This window comes from Zalophus californianus, chromosome 11 (assembly GCF_009762305.2).
Source record: "Zalophus californianus isolate mZalCal1 chromosome 11, mZalCal1.pri.v2, whole genome shotgun sequence".
In the NCBI taxonomy this organism is placed as follows: domain Eukaryota; kingdom Metazoa; phylum Chordata; class Mammalia; order Carnivora; family Otariidae; genus Zalophus; species Zalophus californianus.
Genome location: NC_045605.1, coordinates 94,489,680 through 94,515,506, shown reverse-complemented (window position 1 = coordinate 94,515,506; position 25,827 = coordinate 94,489,680). Strand labels below are relative to the sequence as shown.

The 25,827-nt window shown below is 40.3% G+C and overlaps 1 protein-coding gene across 1 annotated transcript in view; it reads right to left on the bottom strand.

The window, feature by feature from the left end:
• HSD17B12 (hydroxysteroid 17-beta dehydrogenase 12) overlaps positions 1-22,019 on the bottom strand; it is a 167,575-nt gene extending 145,556 nt beyond the window's left edge. Inside the window, exon 1 of the mRNA XM_027577727.2 lies at positions 21,653-22,019. Coding sequence (XP_027433528.1) covers positions 21,653-21,812 — 160 coding nt within the window. The 5' untranslated portion in view covers positions 21,813-22,019. The remainder of the gene's footprint in view (positions 1-21,652) is intronic.
• Between the last annotated feature and the right edge of the window lie 3,808 nt (positions 22,020-25,827).

The window sequence follows — 25,827 nt, the reverse complement described above, 5'->3', positions numbered from 1 at the left end:
GTTCTACTGGACAACACTGCCTTAAATCAAAGAAACAAAGTTTCAAACCAAATTGCTGAGAGAAGTCTTCCAATATGGCTTTCAGCCTTCAGTAATGAAAACAGTGTGTACAATATTTCAGAAGAAATGTTAAACAGGGGCACAGTCTGAAGAAAAGGAAATAAATCATTTTTTCATAGGTTGATAGGATGTAAAAAGTTTACATTAAAATTCATCCTTTGACATGACTAATATTCTAATTAAAGACAATTCATTTTGTTTGGCATACTACTTTCCTTGTAACATAGACCTTTTTCTTAACCTACATCTTCAACATCACCACCTCTAGAATCTGAAATAGGGGAGTGATTATCTTAAAGTCTTTCCATCCTAAAAGTCTGATCATTTTCTTTAAATTAATATACCACACTGCAGTTTTAAAGTATTCTACCTGCTAAGACATATAAGGCATATTTTATTTGGAACCCTAAGAACTAAATGTTAATTCTCTAAAACCTAACTTCAGCATACACTTTTAAATGGCTTCTTCCTAAAGATAAAATAAATATCTCCACAAACTTTCTGAATTTAAATTTTTTTAAGATTTTATTTATTTATTTGAGAGAGAGACAAAGAGAGCACATTCAGGGGGAGGGGCAGAGGTAGGGAGAGAGAAGCAGACTTCCCCTGAGATCATGACCTGAGCCGAAGTCAGACACTAAACCAACTGAGCTATCCAAGTGCCCCTAAACTTACATGAATTTAAAAGATGACAAACTGGGGCACCTGGTTAAGTGTCTGACTCTTGATTTCACCTCAGATCATGACCTCAGGGTCATGAGATCGAGCCCTGCATGGGGCCTGCTTAAGATTTTCTCTGCCTTCTCCCCTGTCTCTCTCTCTCTCTCTCTCCCCACCTTCCTTTCGTTAAAAAAAAAGACAAATTTATCCAATACTAAGACTTACATTTTATAGCCAGGAGTTAGGTCTTTTCTTTTGAAATATTAAACAAAAGTGGGATCCAAACATGGTTTAGAGAAAGTGCACAAATTCAAAGAAATTTTCAAAGAATTTCCAAGTGCAATAGTAAATTATTTACCCAATTAAAAACAACAACAACAACAAAGTATCTTTGCTTTGGAGTCTGCTGGGAGGCAAGCTGTGTGTCTATGTTCAAGTAGTATATCAAAACCCAGAAGAAACTTCACTAATAAGAATCATCTTCAATACAAACTTGCAGAAAGTATTTGGTACTCATCAGCACCCTCTAGAGTTGTTACTGCAGTTACTACAGATCTTTAAACATAATAATTCATTATTTAAAATAAAAGTGATAACGGTAAAGAATTCTTTAAAAATGTAAATCACATTCATATTATCATTGTCCTTCAAAAATTTCAAAATTCCCCTCTAAAAGTCCACATATCGTGTTTTTTTTAAGAGGGTTCGGTTTGGCAGTATCTCTTTAAGAAATTTATGTTGTTCTGTAAGACAGTTGAAAAACACTATGCCTTTTAAACTCTACTATGCGAAGATCCTTCCTTAAAAGCTTATAAATTTAAGGTTTTTAAGCAGGTATTTTTATTTCTAATTGTCCTCCATATGCCTAAATTTTAAGAATCACTCTAAATGTAAAAAGGTCTATTTAATACATAGCCATTTAAGATAAAGAAGGAAGCTTCTATTTCTTGGACATATTAAAAAATTCAAATGACAATTCGTTGTAAGGACAATTGGCTCAGGTTTTGTAAAAGTCAAGAAAAAGAAAGCCTGTGTTTTACTATTTCTCAGATATTACTCACTGAATTATTTCAGTGCAGCATACCTCCAATTTGCACTGAACACCAAACTACTATCAAATCTTTTCTGTTTCTGCTTCAACTAAGTAATCTGGTTCTCCCTTCCTGCCCCTGGCAGAAACAGAGGAAGGCTGCAGGCACAATGTGCACATCATCATGCAGCAAAATCCAGCACCCCCTAAGTCTGGTTCCAGTGGCCCGCCCAGACCCGCATGTGTACCAGCCCGTGTTCCAAGCATGAGCTGCTGCGGTGCTCTCAGTGGCTCAGGCATGTGCAGTCACCATTCCCACAGACACCAAGAGGCCAAATTCAGGCCAGGAGTCAGGGCACAGGAGAGCAGCCCTTTCTATTTAGAAAAGAGAGTAGCGGTCAATTCACAATTTTCTGAGTGCTATGATCATACATAGGTGCTGCAGCATAATGTTTCTTATTTATACCCACTAAATTAATTTGGGGTATTTTTTGTCCTGAAAAATTAAAGAAAATAAAAATAAAAAGTCATCATCTGAGTTCATTGCAAGGGGCAGAAAATTCAGTTACTCCTGATTCTCAACTCTTACTAGACTTGCCGAATGTTTCATAAACTGAATACATCATCATGGAGGGTACAAAACACAGCAATGCACTGAATCAGCTACGCTGTGAAAGGCAATTATGTCAAAGCACTGCTAATAAATCCCTCTTTGGATCTTCAACAAACTCAAGGAGTACTCATGCATAATATTCTTGCTTGTGATGAGTGAAAACAACCTCTTTTGTGTAGAAAATAGTTATGCGGCTCGGATCTTACCTGGATGCGTTACATCCTCTCCTCCCTGCTGCTTTTATTACTTGGGCTACTTCACTGCCCTGTGTTTTGTCCACTGGAGGGCACAGTTAGCTAAAAGAAAATTTGGTGAAACCTAATTTGGTCTGTTCTACAGTTCCAGAAAAAGTACAGGTGAGAAGAGGTTAAAGCTGCTATCAGAAAGGATCTTCCGGTAATATATCTGAATTTCATTTCTCTGTTCTCCTTGAAAACCATTATAAAAGATAACCACTAATTGGCTAACAGCTAAGACAAAAACAAACAAAAAAACCCAAAAAACACCAAAAAACTTTGTTCTAAACACCACTATCTATAAAGTATCCTTAAAAAATAAGATGGAAAGTAAAGAATGATTTTTTTAAAAAGTGGAAATGAATGACTCTAGGTACAGAATAACCTGAAGAATAAACGCAAACAGAAATTGTCCTCTTCAACAAGAGTTATACACAGCTGGGGCGCCTGGGGGGCTCAGTCATTAAGCGTCTGTCTGTGGCTCAGATCATGATCCCAGGGTCCTGGGATCGAGCCCCGCGTCAGGCTCCCTGCTCAGTGGGGAGCCTGCTTCTCCCTCTCTGCCTGCCGCTCTGCCTACTTGTGCTAGCTCTGTCAAATAAATAAATAAAATCTTTAAAAAAAAAAAGAGTTTACACAGCTACTAGAGACTCAACAAGGCATCTTCATGAAAATGCGGTGTTAAATCACTCAGTTCTTTTGCTACGACATAAATCATACGCTGGGCAAAAATACTTGTTTTTATTTTCTACTTCTGCATTATCATTTTAGAGATAAGCCAATAGGAGATGCTATTTGGCAGTTCATTCACAGCTCCCTTTTCTTTATAAACCTAAGCAATCCTAAGGGCATAGTGCAAAATAGTTTCAATATATTTAGCAAAAAAGATTAGTAAAGAGACATGTAAATACTGCATTTCTAGATAAAGTCAATAAATGTACAGTTTTCAGAGGAACTTATAAAACTTCGGTCTTTTGTTGTTTTAAAATTGTTTTTGAGGGGTGCCCGGGGGCACCCGGGTAGCTCAGTCAGTTAAGCATCTGACTTTTAATTTCCACTCAGTGTCATGATCTCAGGGGTCATCAGGCTCCTCACTCAGCGGGGGTCTGCTGGAGATTCTCTCTCTCCCTCTCTCTCTGCCCTCCCCCCCACCTGCACATGTGCACTCTCTCAAATAAATAAATCTTTAAAAAAAAAAGACCATCTAAATATCATGTATTTTTAAACAAATTATTTGTTATTTTAAAAGTGATTTACTAAAAAACCCCAAAAGTCCCAGCTAGGGTCTTCAACATAATTCAGTAGCAGCCAGACCCACCTCTGCCATTCTAAGAGAAGGAATTCCATGTGCCTGATAACACAATTGATCGCTCCCAATCCTTCTCCCTATTTATTTAAATCATCGCTATCCATAAGAGTATTCTAGGCAGAGGGATAAGTTAGTACAAAGTTTGTGCTGTAGATGCACAAGGAACAGCAAGGAGGCCAGTATGGCTGGAGAAAAGAGAGAAAATTTTGTTCAGGTCTGAGTTCAAATGTCACCTTAATGGGAAAATCCTGCCTAATGATCTTATGTAAATTAGCAGAATACAAACTTCCCTCCATCCTCCTCAGTTATGGTCTATTATCTACCTTGCTTCATTTTTCTTCTTAGTGCATCTCACCAACACAGACTTACCAAATATTTGTTTGCTTATTGTCCATCTTCCCCTATTCATATGCAAGCTCCATGAGAGCCAAGCTTTGCCCATTTTGTTCACTGCTATACACCCAGCACACTGCAAAGTATCTGACACAGCAAAGGTGATCAAATAGTCATACGTGAAAGGATAAGTATGGAGTACTGAAAGAGCTCGAGGATAGAGGATACCATCTCGCTAGTGATCTTATCCTCCACAATATAGGTCACATGCCCAACATGAAGTACAAATACCAATAAGGGACAGAAATGATAGTAATATAAAAATGTAACAAAAGAGCTGTCCATTATCAAAGAATCAAATTCTTTTATTAATCAACAATACCTTACCTCAAGTAAGACTAGTTCCTCAAATACAAGAATAGTCATCTTTCCAAGGCCAATGAGTGTTTTGTATATAAAAGAGGAAGGCAGGAAAAGAAGACACACAGAACACACATACACACACTTGCACACACACCTTCATTCACAGGGCAAATCTGTCTTACCAGAAGGGACAGTACCACACAAAGAAGTACAGCTTCCTTTGATAGTACCCGGCCAAGTACCACAGCAAATCCATCCTGAAAGACCTGAGAAGCTTGATTTCTTATTGCACTACAGTCCTTTTAGACTTGGACATTGCATTACTGGTATTCAAGATGAACGATCTTTACATTCTTTTTAAAACGATATTCATACACACACATGCTCTCCTGGTCTTGTAACAAACTCAGCATCAGTAAGGCCATATCCCCACTTGGTACACAAAGCAGAGTCCATGCCCCCAAGTTCCATATATCTTTGCTCCAGCTTTCCAGTGACCCAGACGGCACATTTCCCCCACCATTTGGACTTTAAAAATAAGGGAATTTAAATAACACTGAATCTCTAATTTTACTATCTTCCCAAACCAGGAATATCTGAAACAGATTTCATAATTTTTTTATTTAATAATATATTAATATGGGGAAATGGTGGAGCTAAAAATATAACACCATAATAATAAACACTATTTTTTTAAAAAGATTTTATTTATTTATTTGAGAGAGAGAATGAGAGAGAGAGCATGAGAGGGGGGAGGGTCAGAGGGAGAAAGAGACTCCCTGCTGAGCAGGCAGCCCGATGCGGGACTCGATCCTGGGACTCCAGGATCATGACCTGGGCCAAAGGCAGTCACTTAACCAACTGAGCCACCCAGGCGCCCAATAATAAACACTATTGACTTCTTACTGGCTTTGGAATGGAGTAGAGAGAAATATGTACTCAGGATAGTACCAGACACAGACCCACATGTACACATGCCCACACCACTTTCACCTCTTCATACTTAGTCCTAACCTTTTTCTAATTCCATCAAACTACATTGGGTCAAGGTCCCCAGATTATCAGGTACTCCCGAAAAATAAATAGTTACTTAAACTAACTTGAAGTAGACTATACTAAGAAATTTACTTCAGGTTAACTGAAAACCGAATATTCCTGAATCATTTGGTAACAGTTCTCAAAAAGTACTGGCAATAAGACAATCCTTACACACCTATTCTCTTGGGATTTATAAACTGTAGACCTAGGCACTAAAATAATTTAAAAGCCCAATACTCAGAGTTGGTTAAGCGTCCGACTCTTGGTTTTGGGTCAGGTCATGATCTCGGGGTCTGGGATGGAGCCCTGCATAGGGCTCCACACTCAGCAAGGAGCCTGCTTGAGGATTCTCTCTCTCTCCCTCTGCCCCTCCCCACTCTTGTACATACACTCTCTCAAATAAATAAATCTTTGCAACAAATAAACAAATAAAAATAAAAGCCCAATATTCAATGACCAGCATAATCAGGAATGGAATTTTATTTAATGAGACCTGCAATCATACCAAAGCTGGCCTCTTTTCATCCATTTCAGTTTCTGAATGAACAGCAACAGCGTCAACCATACTCAAAAGAAAATGAACAGCAACAAATTACATTCACCCAAATCTACAGGATTTTAATTATAAATTGTTATTCAAAACAAGAAATTTCCCTCCTTTTCTATTGAATGTATAGGTTGGGATGCTTTCAGCTGCATGTAACAGAAATAGCTTTAAGAAAAATGGGATTTATTATCTCAAAGTAACAGGAAGTATAAGGCACCTCCACAGGAAGTGCATTCAGAAAGCTCAGTGACAACATCAAGTACCAGGTGCTCTCCATCTCTCTGTTCTGCAGTCCTCGGTGTGTTGGTTCTTTCCCCAGTTTGTACCCACTGGTCCCAAGATGGCTGCAGGCCATCACATCCTCACCTAACACTTTTCCTTCTGCTTCTTTTTACTGAGGAGGAAAGGCTTCTCAGAAGCCCTCCCTCTAGCAGATCACCTCTCATGTGTCCCTGGCCAGACACTGTGATACATGCCCATTCCTAAACCAACCTCCAGCAGGGGGAAAAGAATCATCAAGATAATCTTAAACTACCCAAGCCTGGGCCCCTGGGGCTGAGGAGAGAGCCAACCTCCCCTGAGGTATATGGTCATCAGTACTTATACAGAATTGGGATTCCTTCAACAAGCAAGCAACCACAACTGCCAACTTCCCCAAATGCTGTACTCACTCTCTACTGACCACATGGAAATCATCTCCCATTTGGTAGATCAGAATTAAATTATGAGGAGGAAAAGATTAATTCATACTGTAACACAAACATAAACTCATAAGGTGCATTCAATATTTATTCAGTCACCTGTATTTTTGATGTAAAAATACTGAAAATAGGCCAATACTTCAACCCTGAGATGTGGCAGAACCTCCACTACCCCCAACTGCCTCACATCTACTATATTTCTTATATTATTTCCAGGACTTAGCTCCTTCTCTCTTTTACTTGGGCTTATTTTGTTTTGTTTAAAGAAAAAGAGACCAAGCACAAGTATTGTGATGGGAAATACGGCTAAGCTGGTGCCCCCTCTCCACTACGGCAATACCACTGGAGCGCACATTTCAAAGGCATGTCTTTCCCCAAGGATTTTGGTGGCTGAAGCCAGCAACAGCCAAGTGCATGGTGGACAGAAATTCTATCAAATTAATGTTCCTCCCCACCAAGAGCCCTCAACCAATGACTAATGACCATTGGTGTATAAATATCTGAGCTTCCTGGACCTGCAGGTGAGACAACTCTGAAACTCATGCTCTGCACCAGCTCTAAAGTTCTGTGGTGGGATCAGGTTCTAGTTCACCACGGTGCTTGATAATGCCCCTGTACCGGCTGTGTTCCCTTCCCTGTCTCACTCCCTACCGGTGTTTCTTGGGATCACCTTCCAAATAAACTGACTGCACCTGAATCCCTGTCCCTCAACATCTGCTTCTGGGACAACCCAAAGGCAGGAATGCAAAAGGAGAGAAAAGCAAATGTTTCCAGTTGCGGTAATATTAACAAATAAATTGTCAAAAAATATTAACTCATGAATTTCAAAGAAGTAATGTATTTTGAAGCAAATATTATTAAAAGATTTGGGTTTTAGATATAGTTTTAAACTTTGCTAAATTCTAAAAAATTACAAGTACATTCTAGGAAATATTCCCTCATCTCTAAGATAATACCTTTGCTATAGAGATCTAAAAGGTACTGCTTTGTCATCAACCTTATAATTCATAAGAATCTAGCTGAAATAAAGATGAGAACAATAGAAAACCTTTCACTAAAGAAAAAAGAACTCTCTAAATATCTTTAAGCCTGAGACAGGAACAGTGAGGTATTGAGTAAGAAATGACGGGAACTTATAATCACCTTTTATAATAATGCTTGTAATACAATAACAGGACTTTAAACAGTTATGTCAGGTTTGAAAGTCTTCCAATTTTATCACAGTTGAAGTAACACTTTGCTACCAATATTTTAACAATATCGTTAATTCACTATACCTAACTATAGCTTTGGTATATATTAAAAATGAAGTTTAAGGTACTTCTTTAAAACTAGGACAATTTGTGGTTAGTTTCACTTTTTTTTAAAAGATTTTATTTATTCATTTGAGAGAGAGAGAGTGAGAGAGAGAGCACATGAGAGCAGGGAGGGTTAGAGGGAGAAGCAGTCTCCCCGCTGAGCAGGGAGCCCGAGATGGGACTCGATCCTGGGACTCCAGGATTATACCTGAGCCGAAGGCAGTCGCTTAACCAACTGAGCCACCCAGGCGCCCTAGTTTCACTTTTAATACAGAAACCCAGGGGCGCCTGGGTGGCTCAGTCGTTAAGCGTCTGCCTTTGGCTCAGGTCATGATTCCAGGCTCCTGGGATCGAGGGCCGCATTGGGCTCCCTGCTTCGCAGAAAGCCTGCTTCTCCCTCTCCCTCTCCCACTCCCCCTGCTTGTGTTGGGTCCCTTGCTGTCTCTCTCTGTCAAATACATAAATAAATCTTTTTAAAAAAAATACAGAAACCCAGCTTACATTCACAAAGTTGTAAAAAAATTTTGTTTTAGGTACATTCTAAAATTGACATATATTAGATAATCACATCAGAGGAAACTCAGGTGTTGATCACGACCAAGTGGCAACAGATCTCAAAATAAATCTCTGAAGCAATCTGAACCTCACATAAACAATTTAATCAACTCCTGGGGCAATTCTATTTCTAGATTTCTAATTGAAAATGGAAAGAGAAAAAAGGCCCAATGTCTAATAATGTGTAAAATGCTTTGTACTGTCTACAAAGAGGATTCAGAGACTCTTAACATCTCTGAAGACTAAGTGGGTACCTTTAGACATATTTGAAAGATGAAATAAACAGAGTGGATGACCAAAGATTCCACAGCTAATAAGTGTCAAAGTGAGAAGGTAGAATATGAACTCAGGTCTTCTGATAAGTTCTATATACTTTCCACCATACTTCCCTGCTTTTCTGCCTAAAAGGAAACAGCAAACATTTATCGAACTAAGGCACAAAGTGCTATATGGGATACACTACATTCAAACCATTCAAAAATACTGTTGTCCCTTTCCTAAAATATTACATGCTGAGGCTCCAAACTCTCCTATAGCACATACTTTATGACAACTATAAACGACTGCTGAACCAAAGGACTTCGGTAAAGAACTTAGAACATTAGACTCAGTCTGGTGCTAATCTCTTGAAAGACTGCCTGACATCCACACAGAACCTGTCAGAGATCAATCTCATTATTTCCCTCCCACAGCCTGCTCCTTCTCTGTGTTTCCAACGTCAGTGACTAGTGTCATCATCTGCCCAGAGTCCAGACATATCGCAGTCCTTCTCGAACTATTTATGACAAAGGCTCACAACTTGAACCTCCTCTCTCGTCTGACTCCCATCCTCAGTCCCTGCCCACCCCCCCATTATCTTGACACAAGTCACACCACCATCACCCAATGCCTGGCTTACCACACCACCGCCACCACCACCAGTCTCCTGCTGGTCTATCTCCTGAGTTGCTCCCTTCACATCCATTCTCCAAAATCTCAGTTGTCCAAAATATAAATTTGATCATGACACTCAACTGCTTAAAATCTTTCAATGACTTCCCACTGCCCTTAGGATAAATAAAACCCTCACCAGAGCCTCAAGGTCCTTTATGACTACCTGCCCACACACCCCAACCCCCACTTCTCCAGCCTTACCTCTTGCTTCTCTCCTCCAGGAGTCTCAGCCCAAATGCTCAGTCCCTCTACTCGAAGTACTCCCCCGTCCTCCAACTCCCCTCATCTGCTCATCTTTAATTCATCAGTGTAATTTGCAGAGTGGTTAACAGGAAGTTCAGGAGACAGAGTTCAAATCCTAGGTCCTCCTACACTTACTAGCTATGACTTTGATCAAATCGTTTGCTGTCTATTAACTTAGCTTTCTTTCAGTAAAATGGGGATATTAACAGGACCTATCTTACTGGATTATGTGAGGATTAAGTAAATTCACTGAGGTATTTAGAAAAGTATCTGGTACATTAGCTTTTTTATAAATATTACATCTTATTACCATTATTAACATCATCATCTTCTTCCCTCTACTCTTTTTCTTCCATACTTTGGATTAAACGTTATTTCTTCTAGAAAACCTTCTTTAAGCCCCTGAACTAGATTAGTGCCCCCAATACACTTTCTGGATCTGCTTATATAATGATCTGTGTCCTCTGCTAGACCAATGAAGGCAGAAACTACGGCTTTCTTGCTTACCACTATATTCCCATACTCGGTACTGAGTATGGCACATAGCCATCTAAAAGGGAAAATTCTTCTGATTAAACCTAGGACCGTTTTCTTTCTTCATCATTTGGAGGACTTAACATTTTTTAAAAAGAAAAAAAATAATTAGAACATTTTCTCTAGTTTCTTGGCCCTTTAAGAATCATCAGTATGGGGGCGCCTGGGTGGCTCAGTCCATTAAGCATCTGCCTTTGGCTCCTAATCCCAGACTCCTGGGATCGGTATGGGGGCCGCACTGGGCTTCCTGATTGGTGGGGAGTCTGCTTCTCCCTCTCCTTCTGCCCCTCCCCTGCTTGTGCTCGCTCGCTCACTCTCTTTCTCTCAAATAAATAAATAAAATCTTTAAAAAAAAAATCATCAGTATGTATCACATTAATTTCACAATATAATCTTTTTTAAATCCACCTATAAAGAGACAGACTTAACGCTTTCTTTCCTCTAAATGTAATAAACTAAAAAAAAAAAAAATGAGGCCACCAAAAAAAGAGTATCACAAACAGAAAATAAGAAAATATTCAATTCTTTCTAGTTAAGCTTCCAAAGTCTTCAGCTATCCTTCTATGGTCCTACTTAAATTAAAGCTTCTACTATTTGCATCTACCAAAAAAAAATCACTCTTATTGAGACCCTACTCTCACCCCAAATCTCCAATTAGTAAAGACTGGGAAATACTGGATGTGCTGCTTGTGGTTCTCATTGTATAGCAACATACTTAAGTTCCAAGTGGTTGGGGGTTTTTTCCCCCCTAATCTATTTCAAATACAGAAACACAGAACTAGCCTAAAATAGAATCTCTATTTCACTGTCAAAATTATAAGTAAATATTTAGTACAGAAATCACTGGGAGTTTTAACACTATTATAATTCAAGCCCTAGTACCAAGAATAGACATCCAGCTAAAAAGTCTGCACACGTTAAGTCCACTGTCTTCTTCTAGGGCTAGCTTGACCATAGTCCGGTATTAACCGAAAAGCGTGATCTTAAGAATCATCTAATTTGTTAAAAATACATTTGCCCATGTCCTTTTCTTAGAGATTTTGATTTAGTAGGTCTATGGTGAAGCCCTAGACTCTATATTTTTAACAAGCACATGCAGTTATTTTTATGATCCATGTGCATTTGGATATTGCCATGGCATAAACAGACCTTTCACTTTCAGGCAACATTTGAGGAAGTTTCCAACTTCCTCCAACTAGCTCTTATACGGGTATTCCAAACTGCCTTAAAAATCGTCGTTATCAGGAACTTTGGCAGGAAAGTGGAAAGAATATGGAGCCTGGAATCTGAAAACCTACATTCAATTTCTTCTGCCACTGGCTGCAACCCTTCCACAAGTCACCGCATCTCCCTCTGATCCTGGCGTATTATGTAGAAATAAAAAAACCAACCCTAACTTGCTTTACAGGTTGCTGTGGAAATCATTTGAGAATGCTTGCAAAATCACTTTGCAAATTAAGATGTCATTACAGGAAAATTTCATTAATTCAGCCTCCTCTAATTCAGAGTGTGTGAACACCATTGTCTAACCCACTGTGTTTTTGTTTTTGTTTTTTTCCTTCACATTATCTATAAAAAGATCATCACCTCCTTTCACATGACAGGCAATGAGAGAGAGGTATTGGAAAACACAGATAAGCAGCAGCTCCCTGTTCCCTAGCAAATTTATTAGACTGAATGTGCAAGATTAGGAAAACCTGTTTACTGTATCAGCTCTGTTTATGTGACAAGTCTGGAGGTTCAGCTATCATTAAAGCAAGCTTGGCAATATTTCTACCGGAGTTAGCTTGGTCGTGAGCAGTTAATGCCAGTCATTACAGTAAAACCAATCTGGAGAATGAGTTTTCTACATACTAGGAATGTTAAGGGAGCACTAAAACTGGCATTTAAACTTCTAAAAGGTATTGTAGCCTTTCCTGGCCACCTTGAGGAACACATACTAAAACAATACAATATTTCCTTGGCAATTCAGTGTCATCAACATAATCTGTAGTTGGCGGATAAGCACAGCTGAGACAGTAGGTAAGAGATGTTGGATCAACTCACTTAACTTATACCACTGTATACAATGAAAAAGTTCCCCCAGTCTTAACGTCTATGAAGGGGTGTACTGAAAGCACGGCATAATGGTACCCTTGATGACTAGAGGTGCATGTCATTTCTTCTAGAGGTCAGGCTCTTGTACAGGGAGGGCTGTTTTTGCCCCATACCAGTTGCAGAAATACATACTGAAGTCTAGTTCTGGTGGCATCCTCATTGTTACCACTGATCACCCTGACGAATCTCTTCTCCTCTATGTCAGAGCCTACTGCTCATCACTCCCACCACTGCTTTTACTCAGTCTACCCCAGAGGCATCCACCATTTTCTGCCCTTTGCCACTGACCAGGCTTGCCTGTCCATTCTCTAACTGGATGCATGATCTTGCAGCATATTTCCCTAATAGTCTGACTGGAGGAGGTCACCAACAGCCCTTGTGGTTTCATTACTCTTATCATATTCTCTTCTGCTTCCTAATGACATTTCAATTTTCTGAAGTTTCTACAAAATGACTGACTAAAGTTTTGTAAAAATTATCAACCAACCGTTGTATGCATTTCTTTCCATGAGGCAAATAAACTATATCTAGCACTCTGTGGTTAACTTTCTAGAAGTTATTGGCTATATATATTTACCAGTCAATGGCTTTCTCACCCAAGAGATTTTCCAGGGAATTTGGTTCAGTGTCTCCAACAATTCAAAAAGTCTAAAGGTTTAGAAGGCATGGGCATGTTTTATCAGGCCTTCAAAATAACCAAACTAGGGGCGCCTGGGTGGCTCAGTCGTTAAACAACCGCCTTCGGCTCAGGTCATGATCCCAGGGTCCTGAATTCGAGCCCCGCATCGGGCTCCCTGCTAGGTGGGAGGTCTGTTTCTCCCTCTCCCTCTCCCACTCCCCCTGTTGTGTTCCAGCTCTCGCGATCTCTGTCAAATAAATAAATAAAATCTTTAAAACAAAACAAAACAAAATAACCAAACTATATTTTGGTCAACAGATCCTAGAATTTATTTATTTTTTCACTAATTCACTCAACCTTACCAGTTAGCAAGATTTTGCTGAAATTTTAATTGGAAAAGTCATTCTTAATAAAAGAAAATCTATTTCCAAGAATTTTGTAAGGATTTGGAGATAAATAATCTATATATTACCAAAATTCTATTAATATTTAAATGTTTATTAAATGTGGCAGAGTGGTTGGTTTCCTGTAACAATTTCCTAAAACCGCAGATAAGAAAGGGTATCTTATTACCAGTGCTACTGAAGGACATCTTTTTGATCTCACTACATTTCACACTTTCAAACTGTTATCCTGACCCTGCTATAATATACTAATTCTGTAACCAGTCTTTATCTAACCAGCCTTGGTCTATTTTTTTTTATTTTTTTAAGTTTCTTTTTTTTTTTTAAAGATTTTATTTATTCATTTGAGAGAGAGAGAGTGCACACGCACGGGGGAGAGTGAGAGGGAGAAGCGGACTCCCCACTGAGCAGAGGACCCAACATGGGGCTCAATCCCAGGACCCTGAGACTATGACCTCAGCCAAAGGCAGATGCTTAACCAGCTGAGTCACCCAGGTGCCCCTAACCAGCCTTAGTTTAATTTCAATCTCGTTTTTTAGGTGTGCTGTCATTTGAAATTTTAAAACAAAAAAGAAACAAGGTGTACACATTTTGCAAAACAAAAGAAAAAAATGCAAAACCAAAGCAAACACCCCACCCCTGGCGCATTCCAGGAAGGGGAAATAACCAAAGGCTCCAAGGCAGCAGTGTGAAGCAAGTCCAAGGAAGTGAGTTCAAGGAAGCATGTTCAAGCAAGAAGTGAAAATGACTGGGAGGGAGGGAGAGAGAGAGGAAAACTGGGCAGAGATGAGGTCAGAGGTAAAAGAAGGCAGGAGGCAGGTGGCTGAAAAGCCTTGTCAACCACAGAAAGAATTCTGGTTTTTAATACGAACAGGATGAGAAGCCACTGGAAGGATCTGGGCAGAGGATCACATGATCCAACTTGAGCTTTTCAAGGATCACTCTGGCTGTTGTTTAAGAATCAGCTGGGGCGGTGGGGAGTGGTGGGGGGTGGAGGGGCAGCAATGGAAGCAGAGAGACAGGAGGCTGCCATTCTATCAAGGCAAGAGATTTCAGTGGCTTACACTAGAGTGTAGAAGGAACTGGATTCTGAATATTCTGAAGTTAGAGACAATGGGATTTCCTAATAGACTGTATATGGGGTGAGAGAAGAGTCAGAGATAATTCTAAGATTTTTACAAATTCAATTGAAAAGTTGCACAGAACCAAATTTTCCTAAAACTTCATATCTTAGGTCCACTAAGGGGAACCATACTTCAGGGAAGCACTTGGTCAATCTTTTCACAAAAGCAAGAAATCTTCCTCAAGTAATCACTAATTAAGTGATCTGTTCATAACTTCAAATTTCTAATAGTTTATCAGCTGAGTGAACTATATTATTCTTGGTTTCAACAATTCCTCTTCATCAAATAAGAGTAATATATACAAATAAAAAATGTCCTTAAATATTTACTTAGTATCCATAAAACACACAAAGGACTATACTAGAGCCTCATTTACATCTCATTTTGTTGTCATAATACTCCTGAAAAGCATAAGTCCCATCTGATAGATGAAGAAAGTTATTCTCAGAGGTTAACTATCTTTGCCCAACGTCAAACATTTTAGCCACTAGCAAAGCTCACCCTTGCAGCTCCTACCCCAAAGCCAAAGCCAAAGCCATTATCACTATTGTTAACCAGTGTAATACTCTTGAGAGGCAGTAATTGTTCTAAATCTTAAGTTTGCTAGCCTTTCTTCCCTTCCCCCACTGGCTTCATCATTTAAATAGAAAATAACTTCACTTAATGGTGCTAAAGATAACTTTGCGGAAACTGGTTAGTCTCCCTGCAACAGCCAGAGATGGGGTAAACCCCTTGTTTCACTAGACAAAGTGAGAAAATAAAACAAAGTGTTCCCTCTGATACGGGATTTGTGGCAGGCTTCTCAACTACCACACCACGGTTTTATGGACTGACCTCAAGAAAGCAGTAACCCAGTTTCAGGGTTCATGCAACAAACCCTATCACCCAGTCCCTGGTTAAGAGCAGAACTTCCCACACCACAGTTTTTAGATTTTCCCCCAGGGAGAAATGGTCTCTGAAAGATGATAACCAGGAACGGCACAAAAGTACCCTCCCATACTCTATAAAGTATGAATTTGCATTTGGGGATCTTTGGGTTTTTTTAAGGCAATTTTGACTGAGATTACCTGAATAACTTGCACTGGTCCGTCTCTGTGGCAATGCAACAATGTTGGGAAGGTCAGAGAAACAAGGAATTCTCTTTAGAGTTACAACTCAACAATATCATCCTTCTGCTTAAAATCCCTTCAGTTGTTTTCCCTGTTCCTGGAATAGTTTAAATAGCCCTGCTCCCTGGCTCCTTCTCCCCCCCTTCCACTCTCATTTTACCTCCCACCCATCCCTTCCCGGCTCTAGTCACTCAGGCCCTGTTTTCGTGAGAGCCCTCCAATTTCCAGCCTCAGGAGCCTAACACCTTCTCTTCCCTTCCCTTCACTCATTGCTCCCCCAGGGCAGCTCTCTCAGACCAATCCTGAGCTACTTGATTCTAACATGTGCTACCTAGTCCACAATGCTTCCAGAAACACCAAGCATGTACACATTTGAAAGTGTGCCTTTGATTAAAAAGCAGTATGTTCCAGGGCACCTGGCTGGCTTGTTTGTTAGAGCATATGACTCTTGATCTCAGGGTCGTGAGTTCAAGCTCCACGTTGGGGCGTAGAGATTACGGAAAAATAAAAGCTTAAACACCTAACTTGGCTCAGGTCATGATCTCAGGGTCCTGGGATGGGCCTGGTAGGGCTCCCTGCTCGGCGGGGAGCCTGCTTCTCCCTCTCCCTCTGCCCCTCCCCTGGGTCGTGCTCTCTCTCTCTCTCTCCCACGCTCTCTCTCTCCAGTAAATAAAATCTTTAAAAAATAATTTAAAAATTAAAAAATAAAAGCTTAAAAAATAAAAAATAAAATAAAGCAGTATGTTCCTAAGATATAAAGGAATCCAACCCCAAGTACCCATGCAGTCTATAAACCAATCACCAACGCATAAGCACATGCATATTGTAGAATGGACAACTTGGCTTCTGCCAACTCACTAGCTATGAAACCAAAGACAAAGGAAGTCATTTACCTAAGCCTCCGTTTCTTTCTCTATACACTGGGGATAATAGGGCAGAGCTCAAAGACTGATCAAAGATAATCTATGGCAAATGCCTGGAATACTTCAAGCATTCAATAAATGGCAGTTATTAATATGACTTGGCATTTCATACATAATTCCTCAAATCGTGTGATACCTTCAAAGCCCAGTTAAAGAAAGGGACCTACTGCCAGTGGGCCCTGGTTACTCAAGCAGCCCTTAGCCACTGGAGGTAACTAGACCAATCCTGTGTAGTTATCCAAAGTAAAAACAGAAATTATGCACCACACCCGATTTTGAGAATCCTTTGATTCTTGAAGCTTGGCTAAGCAAAGCCAGCTTGATGAATGGCTTTTCTACAAAAGAAGCCCACCACCCCATGACCTTTCTAAGTCTTCATTGTCAACTGAATTAGAAAAAGCTTGGAATACCACAGGGCCAAATGAGTTTCATCAGGATCCAAAGCTACAAAATCTCAGGGATCTGCTAATATAGATGTGCAGACAGCAAAATGCAGAGGTAAAGACCCTTTGCAAAATCTAAACTCACTCCACAGAATGGAGTGTTATTCAGCGATAAAAAGAAAGGAAGCACTGAAACAAGCTACAATGTGGGGAACCTTGGAAACGTGCTAAATGAAAGCCAGTCACAAAATACTTCACATTGTAGGATACCATTTATAGGAAATATCCAGAATAGGCACACATATAAATGTACAGAGAGAGACCGAAAGTAGATTAGTGGTTGACTAGGACTTGAGGGGGTGGGGGTTGGGGAGTGACAGCTAATGGGTACAGGGTTTAAGGAAGATGAAAATGTTCCAAAATTAGATTATAATGGTTGCACAACCCTGTAACTATAATAAAAATCTTGAACTGTACACTTTAATTTTTTTTTAAAGATTTTACTTATTCGTTTGAGAAGGAGAAACAGAGACAAAGATAGCACAGCAGGGGAAGAGGGATTGGGAGAGGGAGAAGCAACCCCACCGCTGAGCTAGGAGGACCTGGAGATCAGGACCTGAGCCGAAGGAAGACACTTAAACACCTGAGTCACCCAGGCACCCCTTGAACTGTACACTTTAAAATGGGTAAATTGTATGGTATAGAAATTATATCTCAATAAAGCTATTTTTTAAATCTAACTGCTTAGTGGATCCTTTATTCTTTGCTGCCTGGAGCAATATCCTATTAAAAACTAAAAATAAGAGCTCAGAGTGCTGTCTTGGGTTTAAAGTTATAAAATATCTTGGCTTTAGAAGTATACTTACCTTGCCTTTCCATCTCTCACCTCCACGTTATTTCAATATCAATCATTTTAGATGAATTGCAATGATGAAAATTGCTAAAATAAATGCAAACTTTATCTATGCTCAAACCAAAGCCTACAGATTACATTCTTTATTTCTCCACAGTAATGACTGTTCTCTCCTTTATTTAGTACAAACTGACCACTTTTGTTAGCAATCTTCTTCTGATTACTCGCTACAGCGACCTTCAAGGAACTAAAGCTCCAGTTCCACAGGAGCTCTTTGTTCTTCTAAGAAATACGGGAAGTATCCCGTAACAATGACAGGCAAAATTGGCAAAACCCATCTACTAGGGACCTGGTGAAATCAGCGTAACTCACTTGAGTGGCAATGGTACTGGAGAGAACTAGGGAAAAGAGATGACTTAACTCTCGATTACAGGAAAGAGATAAACTAGGGTATGGGCCAAGTAATGCATGGTCTTAAAACCCTAACTAGATTAAAGAATATGTGGTCTGAAATATTTTTACTGATTGCAAAGCAGACCTGTTTTCATGTTTTTACAAGCTTTTGGGGTTTTGTTTGTTTTTTTGTTGTTGTTGAGATATAATGACATACAGCATTATACTAGTTTCAGGTGTACAACGTAAACGATTTGATATTTTTTTTTTTTTAAGATTTTATTTATTTGACAGAGAGAGACACAGCAAGAGAGGGAACACAAGCAGGAGGAGTGGGAGAGGGAGAAGCAGGCTTCCTGCCGAGCAGGGAGCCCCATGTGGGGTTCGATCCCAGGACCCTGGGATCATGACCTGAGCTGAAGGCAGCCGCCCAACCGACTGAGCCACCCAGGCGCCCCACGATTTGATAGTTGTATATATCGTGAAATGATCACCACAGTAAGTCTAGGTAACATCCATCACCATACATATTTACAGAATTTTTTTCTTGTGAATTTTTTCCTGCCCAAAGTGGGGCTTGAACTCATGACCTCAAGATCAAGGGTCACATGCTCCATCGACTGAGCCAGCCAGAAACCTCTTGTGATGAGAACTTTTTTTTTTTTTTAAAGATTTTATTTATTTATTTGACAGAGAGATAGAGAGCACAGATAGGCAAAGTGGCAGGCAGAGGGAGAAGCAGGCTCTCCGCTGAGCAGAGAGCTCGATGCGGGGCTCGATCCCAGGGCCCCAGCTGAAGGCAGACACTTAACTGACTGAGCCACTCAAGTGCTCCAGAACTTTTAAGATTTAATCTCCCGGCAACTTTCAAATTTTCAGTCAAGTATTATTAACTATAGTTGCCATGCTGTACATTACATCCCCATGACTTATTTATTTTTCCAAGCTTTTGTTTTTAAGTTTAGAAGCACTTAAATCTGATCAATACACCAGTTACTGTGGGAAAAGACAAAAAAAAAAAAAAAAAATGGGGACCCACACTCCTGCTCCTTCAGATTCTAAAATCTGAGGAGAAATTAAACATACTCACATGAAGACACTTAAGAATAACAAGAATAAAAATACATTATCAACTCAATGCACATTAATATATCATAAAGTATTTAATTGTTATGGAGAGGAAGATGTTATATGTTAGTACTAGAAAGTAGAAAATGTCTCCCTAAAACTGCCTGCTACCACCATTTATTCAAAGAAGGCTGCACAGGATGAAGATACCAATTTTATAGGGGAGAAAACTTATTAGTGCTATTTAGACACAAAAATTAATTCTAATAATCCTAACCTCGACTGAAAAAATTATCTACCTAATTTGAATCACATTTAACTCTAATTATTCAAGTGTCACCTCTGCTGCTTTGTTTGTCAAATTATTTCAGTTCATCCCTCCAAATGATACAAAGAACCTGTTTAAGATGAAGTACTCTTAATTTTGTTTTTCAAAGATTCCCTGAATTTGGAGAGGTAAAGAAAATATTTTAAGATCCAGGCCACCACATATATGTAATGTTACAAATAACAACTTGATCATTTCTTCTGCTCAAGTACTTAAAAAAGAGATTTTTCTAACAACCCAGGGTAGACTGAACTTAACAATCACAGTGTCACCTTATGATACTATGATCCTCTGTTACATCCCAGTGTTCTGGTTCAAAATTCATTTCTAAATCTTTTAAACACTTCCTTCAATTTAGCAAGTATCCTTCCTCTGGGACAAATCTTTTCAATGATGATTTGGACCATCTGAGTTATTACACTACGGTCTACTTTAGATCGTTTAAAAAAAGTTATTAACATGACTCTTTGCTTACAAAACTTCATCTTGATATGTGATTTCCTAATGCACTGGAATCTTGTGTAACTATCTCCAAAGTTGACAAGCTAGTTTTCCAAATGTGACAAACAAGAAGTTGGGCAAGTCAATTGTGAAATCATAAACTTTATTACAATCTAGTTGAGCACTTCACTTGTTTTTCAAGGAATATCAGAAACCACTAAGTGATTTTTTAAAAATGAGTATTATAATGTGAACAAGCTGCTTCACATCATGGACAGAGCTCTTACATATCCATTCCTACTTGAGATGTGTTCTCTTTACATTGCTGTCCCAAAAAGGTTTTTCCTACTAAGTTATTTAAATGTTTTGAATGAATAAAGTGAAGAACATGGAGTTCCATTATTTGTGTACCTTAGTGGAGCCTAGTCTGAAAGCAACCCCTAACCATCCCAAAATTCAATCAAATGCTTGGTGAAGTGTATATTCAATAATGAAATAGCAGAATAAATAATCACAGAGAACGACCACAGCACACCACTTGATTTAAAAAGAAAAAAAGCCCAAAGAAAGGAAAAATACAGAAAAGCAACAAAAAAGAAAGAAAAGCCAGGGCAAAACTTCCCTGCAGGTAATTTTCCCAACTTCTGCAATCTGACCTTTCTCTTCTACTTTTAAAATCCTCCAACTGAATGGAACAAGATCCGTATGTTTAGCTTACTCTTTGGGGGAACACTTTCCTGTAAGTGTCCTTCTGCCAAAGTATTTCTGATTTCTACACGGAGAGATACCGTTTTGCAGAGGCAGTAATGTTACACATCAGGCCTCCAGAAAAGTTTAAGGAGAAATTAAAAACAAAACAAAAACCTTGTAAATTACATGAACTAGGCCGAATCCAAGTAATTGGAGAGAGGCAAGTTTCCAAAAAGCAGAAAGACTTCTGTAATTCTATGTCCTCTTCGTCCATCTTCACCCCCAAAAAAGTCAACAGAATGCCTTTCACCCTTAGCAGGGGACCCCTATTCCAATCAAACGAAAAACTTTATTTTAAAAACACTGAACAAGGGGCGAACCTCGGTGCGCAGAGTGTGACTGAGGAGGCAGCAAGGTGACGGACTCCCGGCCATGAACCCGGAATGGCTTAAAGGACACAAGTCCCTGGGAGTTCAGGCCAGATTGCTCCAGCACCCACCAAGTGCACCAAGTGGCACTTCAGATTCGCTGAGTTGGGCCGACAACGTATTTACTGTTTAAGAACTCTACAAGTCCAGACAAGCCAGCAGCCGTATAAGGGGCCGGGCGGGTACGAGGGACGCAGGGGCCTCAGGAGGCAGAAGGGACCTGAAGAGGGGAAGGCCAGGCGCTGGGCCCGGACGTGGTCAGCACCGGCCAGACCCCGGCCTGGAGCCCCGCGAGCCGCCCCAAGAGCGAGGGGGCCGGCGGCGCTGGATTGCACTCACCTGCCCATTCTCCGAGCCTGGGTCCGACCCCGGCCTCGTGACTCAAACCCCAGACCCGAAGGGCCGTGAAGAGCAAGTACGAGATGCGCAGGGCCACGTAGGCCACGGTGCCTGCGCCTACCCAGTACAAGAAGCCGGCGGCAGGAAAAGCGCTCTCCATGGCTTTCAACTAGGCCTTACTACCTTCGTGAATGCAAAAACGAATGAATGAATCCAGGAAGAGGCGCCCGCCGTGACGGTGAGGACGACACTAACAGGCGCTGCCCCGGCGCCTCTTTCGGCCTAAACCCCGCCCGCGGCGCCATATCCGTGCCGCCATTGGTGATCTAGCGTTCCCGCTGTGCGTAGTGCGTCAGCCACTGGCTGATTCCAGTTTCGCTACCCCTCCCATGTCCCCTCACGCGCGCACTGGGCCCTGTTTCTGTTCCGAGCCGGTTCCTTGCCAATCACACTTCAGCCCCGCCCAACGCGTCACCACGCCCCCAGGATTCCGCCAGAGGGCGGCAGGTCTCACCCCACCAAATCGCCCAGGTCTCTCGTTGGCTGCAGTGGTCCTCACGACAGCGGGAGACTGCGCTCCGATTGGCCAGGGAGACCCAGCTGCGTTTGAGCTCGGGATCTAGGAGGGAATGGGGTCTGAGAAGCCACTAGTGAATGGGAAGATGGTAGTAAAAAGTGGGCGTGGAGTCTTGGTTTTATTTTCCCCTCTGTATTAAATACTTCTGTATCACTGTTAAATATTCTGTCATTGTTCCCATAAACTTTTCCGAATAAAGGCTTGCATCTCCCATTTCTATGTCTCCCTCACGGAACATCTTCCCTCCAGTTACATGCACTTACTGTGGACCTTCTAAATACTCCCTCTCGCCCTGAGCATTAAACAACAATGCTCCCAAGGTCTTGGCGTTCAAGGCAAATAACTTCATGGACTCAAATAACTGTAATACACAGTGGCATAAGAGCTGTAAGATGAATGAGAAATAGAGGAACATAGAGGAACACAGCTTGATGAATAAGTAGTTTGGGGAAGGGACTCCATGTTTAACCTAGGACCTTAAAGGACAATAGAGATTTTTGTTTTACTCCCTTTTTTTAAATTTACGTTTTCTGTGGGGGTAGGTGGGGTGCGAGGGGACGCAAAAGTTGTGGTCCTAGTAGAGATAAGAAAACTACCTCCACAAAGTTCCACAAGGTAAGCATGGGAGATTGTGTAATGCAATAGAGTGCTTCACACTTACTCTCTCATCCATCAAGAGTTTTTGTTTCCTTTTCTGGCATGGATCTGGTTTATATAAAACACCTAAAATTTTTCTTAGCCAGTAGGGACTGCCGATTCAAGACGAGACTTTTTTAAAAGGCAGGAATTTAAGGGTAATAATTGTAAGGATCAACAGTTCAACATATCTTGAAGCTAACGTAATAATTTTATAATATTTAGTTTCAGAACCTTATCTCTCCCTGCCCAACCCCCCACTCTTTTTCCACCCTCTTCTCAGAATAATTAAGTATAACCCTAAGGCTGATACTATTCTTTATAAACTGTCAACTGTCTAGCAGAATGCAGCCATGTGAGTTGAGCAGGCACATTTTGTTTTCATTGAATTTGATACCCTTGGCTGAGGTTGCCTGTCCAGTTCAATGAAATCCCACCACTTTTTTGTCTCAACATCTCCCTCTAGCCAAAGTCTTCACATGCAGTGTAGCCCCAAATGCATATACAAGGGTGCCTGCTGGCTCAGTCAATAGAGTGGGCGACTCTTGAGGGTTGTAAATTTGAGCCCCACGTTGGATGTAGAGATTACTTACAAATAAAATCTTAGGGGCACCTGGATGGCTCAGGGGGACTCTTAATTTCGGCTTAGGTTGTGATCTCGGGTGGAGGGATGAGCCCTGCGTCAGACTGGGCGCTGAGCAGGGAGGCTCTTTAAGGATTCTCTCTCTCCCTCTGCCCCTCCCCCTGCTGGTGCATGCGCACGCTCGCGCGCGCTCTCTCTCTCTCTAATAAATAAATCTTTAAAAAATAAAATAAATAATTTTTATTTTTAAAAATATTTCTAATATTTTTATTTTATTATTTTATTATTTTATTTTAATTATTTTATTTTTTATTTTAAAAAATAAAAACTTAAAAAAATAAACTAATAATATGCATTTGTGTTGCATTTGTATGTATGTCTATGGCCCCCAGTAGAACTTATGATTATTGGGAACACTATGCTGTGAATCCATAGGACCTAGAACAGTTCCTGGAACCCTGAGATACTCAATAAACATCTGACAAATAAATGGAAGTGAAGATTCATTCATTCAACAAATATTGCTGTACCAGAAACTAAGCTAGGTAAGTACTGGATATACAATAATGAGCAAATAGTCAATTCTCAGTCCTCATCCTGTTCTACCATTCAATGATGAGTGGCCTCTGTTTTCCTTACCAGCTGCTCCTTCCCAGATGCTCCTTCCCATCCTTCGATGGATGGCCCCTCCTAATGCTGGCCTCTATATGATCCAGTGCCCTTGGGCTCAGACCTCTGCTCTCTTTACTTCTCTACAGTCTCACTACATGATTTTATCCAGTCCCTTGGTTTTAAATATCAACTGTAAGTTGATGAATTCCAAATATCTCTGGCCAGGCTGAACTTCTGCTCAGAGGTGTGCATAAATACATAATCTCTACCTGACTACTCAACATCTCCATTAAGATGTAAAATAAACATCTCAAGGGAAACATGTTCAAAACAGACTCTACCCCCTCAAACACACACACACACACACACACACACACACACACACACACTTCTCTGCTTCCAATCTGTTAAAAGTATCACTATTTATCAGCTTTCTAAGGTTTAAAACTAGGGGTCAGCCTTGATTTTTTTCTTTCCATTACATTCCCACATTCAGTTCTTCAGCAAGTCTTGTTCACACTACCTCCAAAATATATCTTGACTGACCACTTCTCCCCACTTCTGCTACTACCAACCTAATCCAAATCACAAGGATTTCTTACCTGGAATATGGCAATAGCCTCCTCACTGATCTCCCAGAAACTGTCTTGAGGTTTGTTCTCCATGAAGCAACTTGAGTGGTTGTTGTTGTTTGTTTGTGGTTTTTTTCAAGTAAATTAGGTATCATTTCTTCTGTTCAAATCCCTTCAAGGACTTTAGAAATCAGATTAAGAACAAAATCCTCCAAGACTAGTTTATCTTCCCTGACCTCTCCAGCAGCATCAACAACTCCTGTGCTCACTTGATTCCAGCCACATGTCTTGCAGTTCCCAAAATGTCAAGTTCATTCCAATCTCACAACAGTTCTATTTCCTGTTCCTTTTCCAGAACCTCTTACCCTCTGTCTCCCAAGTCTCACTCCTTTATATTCTTTGGGCTTCTGTGTACACATTCTCCCACTTAGAGTGGTTTTCTCTGATGGACCTACATAAATAGACCAAATCACCTCTTCTCCTTTGCCCTGTCACTACTTATCTTTTTACCCTAATTTACTTTCCTTATAACCCTTAATGCCTTCAAACTGTTTGATTATTTGGTTTTTGTCCATCTTCCCAATAGAATGTACGTTCATGAGGACAGTGACACTTTCTTGTATCTTCACCCAGGATGTGCACCTAAGAATAACTGACACTTAGTAGGTATGCAGTAAATACCCGTTGAATGAATGAATGGTGAATAAATGAAAATAGTCTAGCTAGAGAGGCAGACATTAAGCACATCCAACTAGTTATATGATAAAAATTGTAATGAGTACAAAGAAGAAAAGAATAGGGGTTAAGAAAAGAAGATAAAGGGAGGACCTAATTTAGATGGGAAGAGGGGACTGCCCTGAAAAGCCTTTCTAAGGAAGTGACATTTGAGTTGGGATCTAAGGCTAAGTAGAAATTAATCGGGCAGAGTAGGACGGGGTAGAGGAAAGGAGAGAGCAACAAATACCCACTGAGGGTTTTGTTGTGATTTTGAAGAACGCACACACACACACACACACACACACACACCACATAAACATGCCTCTAGCACCTACCATAGCATCTGACATAAAAATAAACAGGCAACAAAAAATAACTGTTGATTTTGGATTTTTTTAATGAATAGTGACAGGCACCATTGAAATGGACTTTCTACTGTTCTTAGAATTTATATTGAGTATGGTACCTTTGCTCAAGG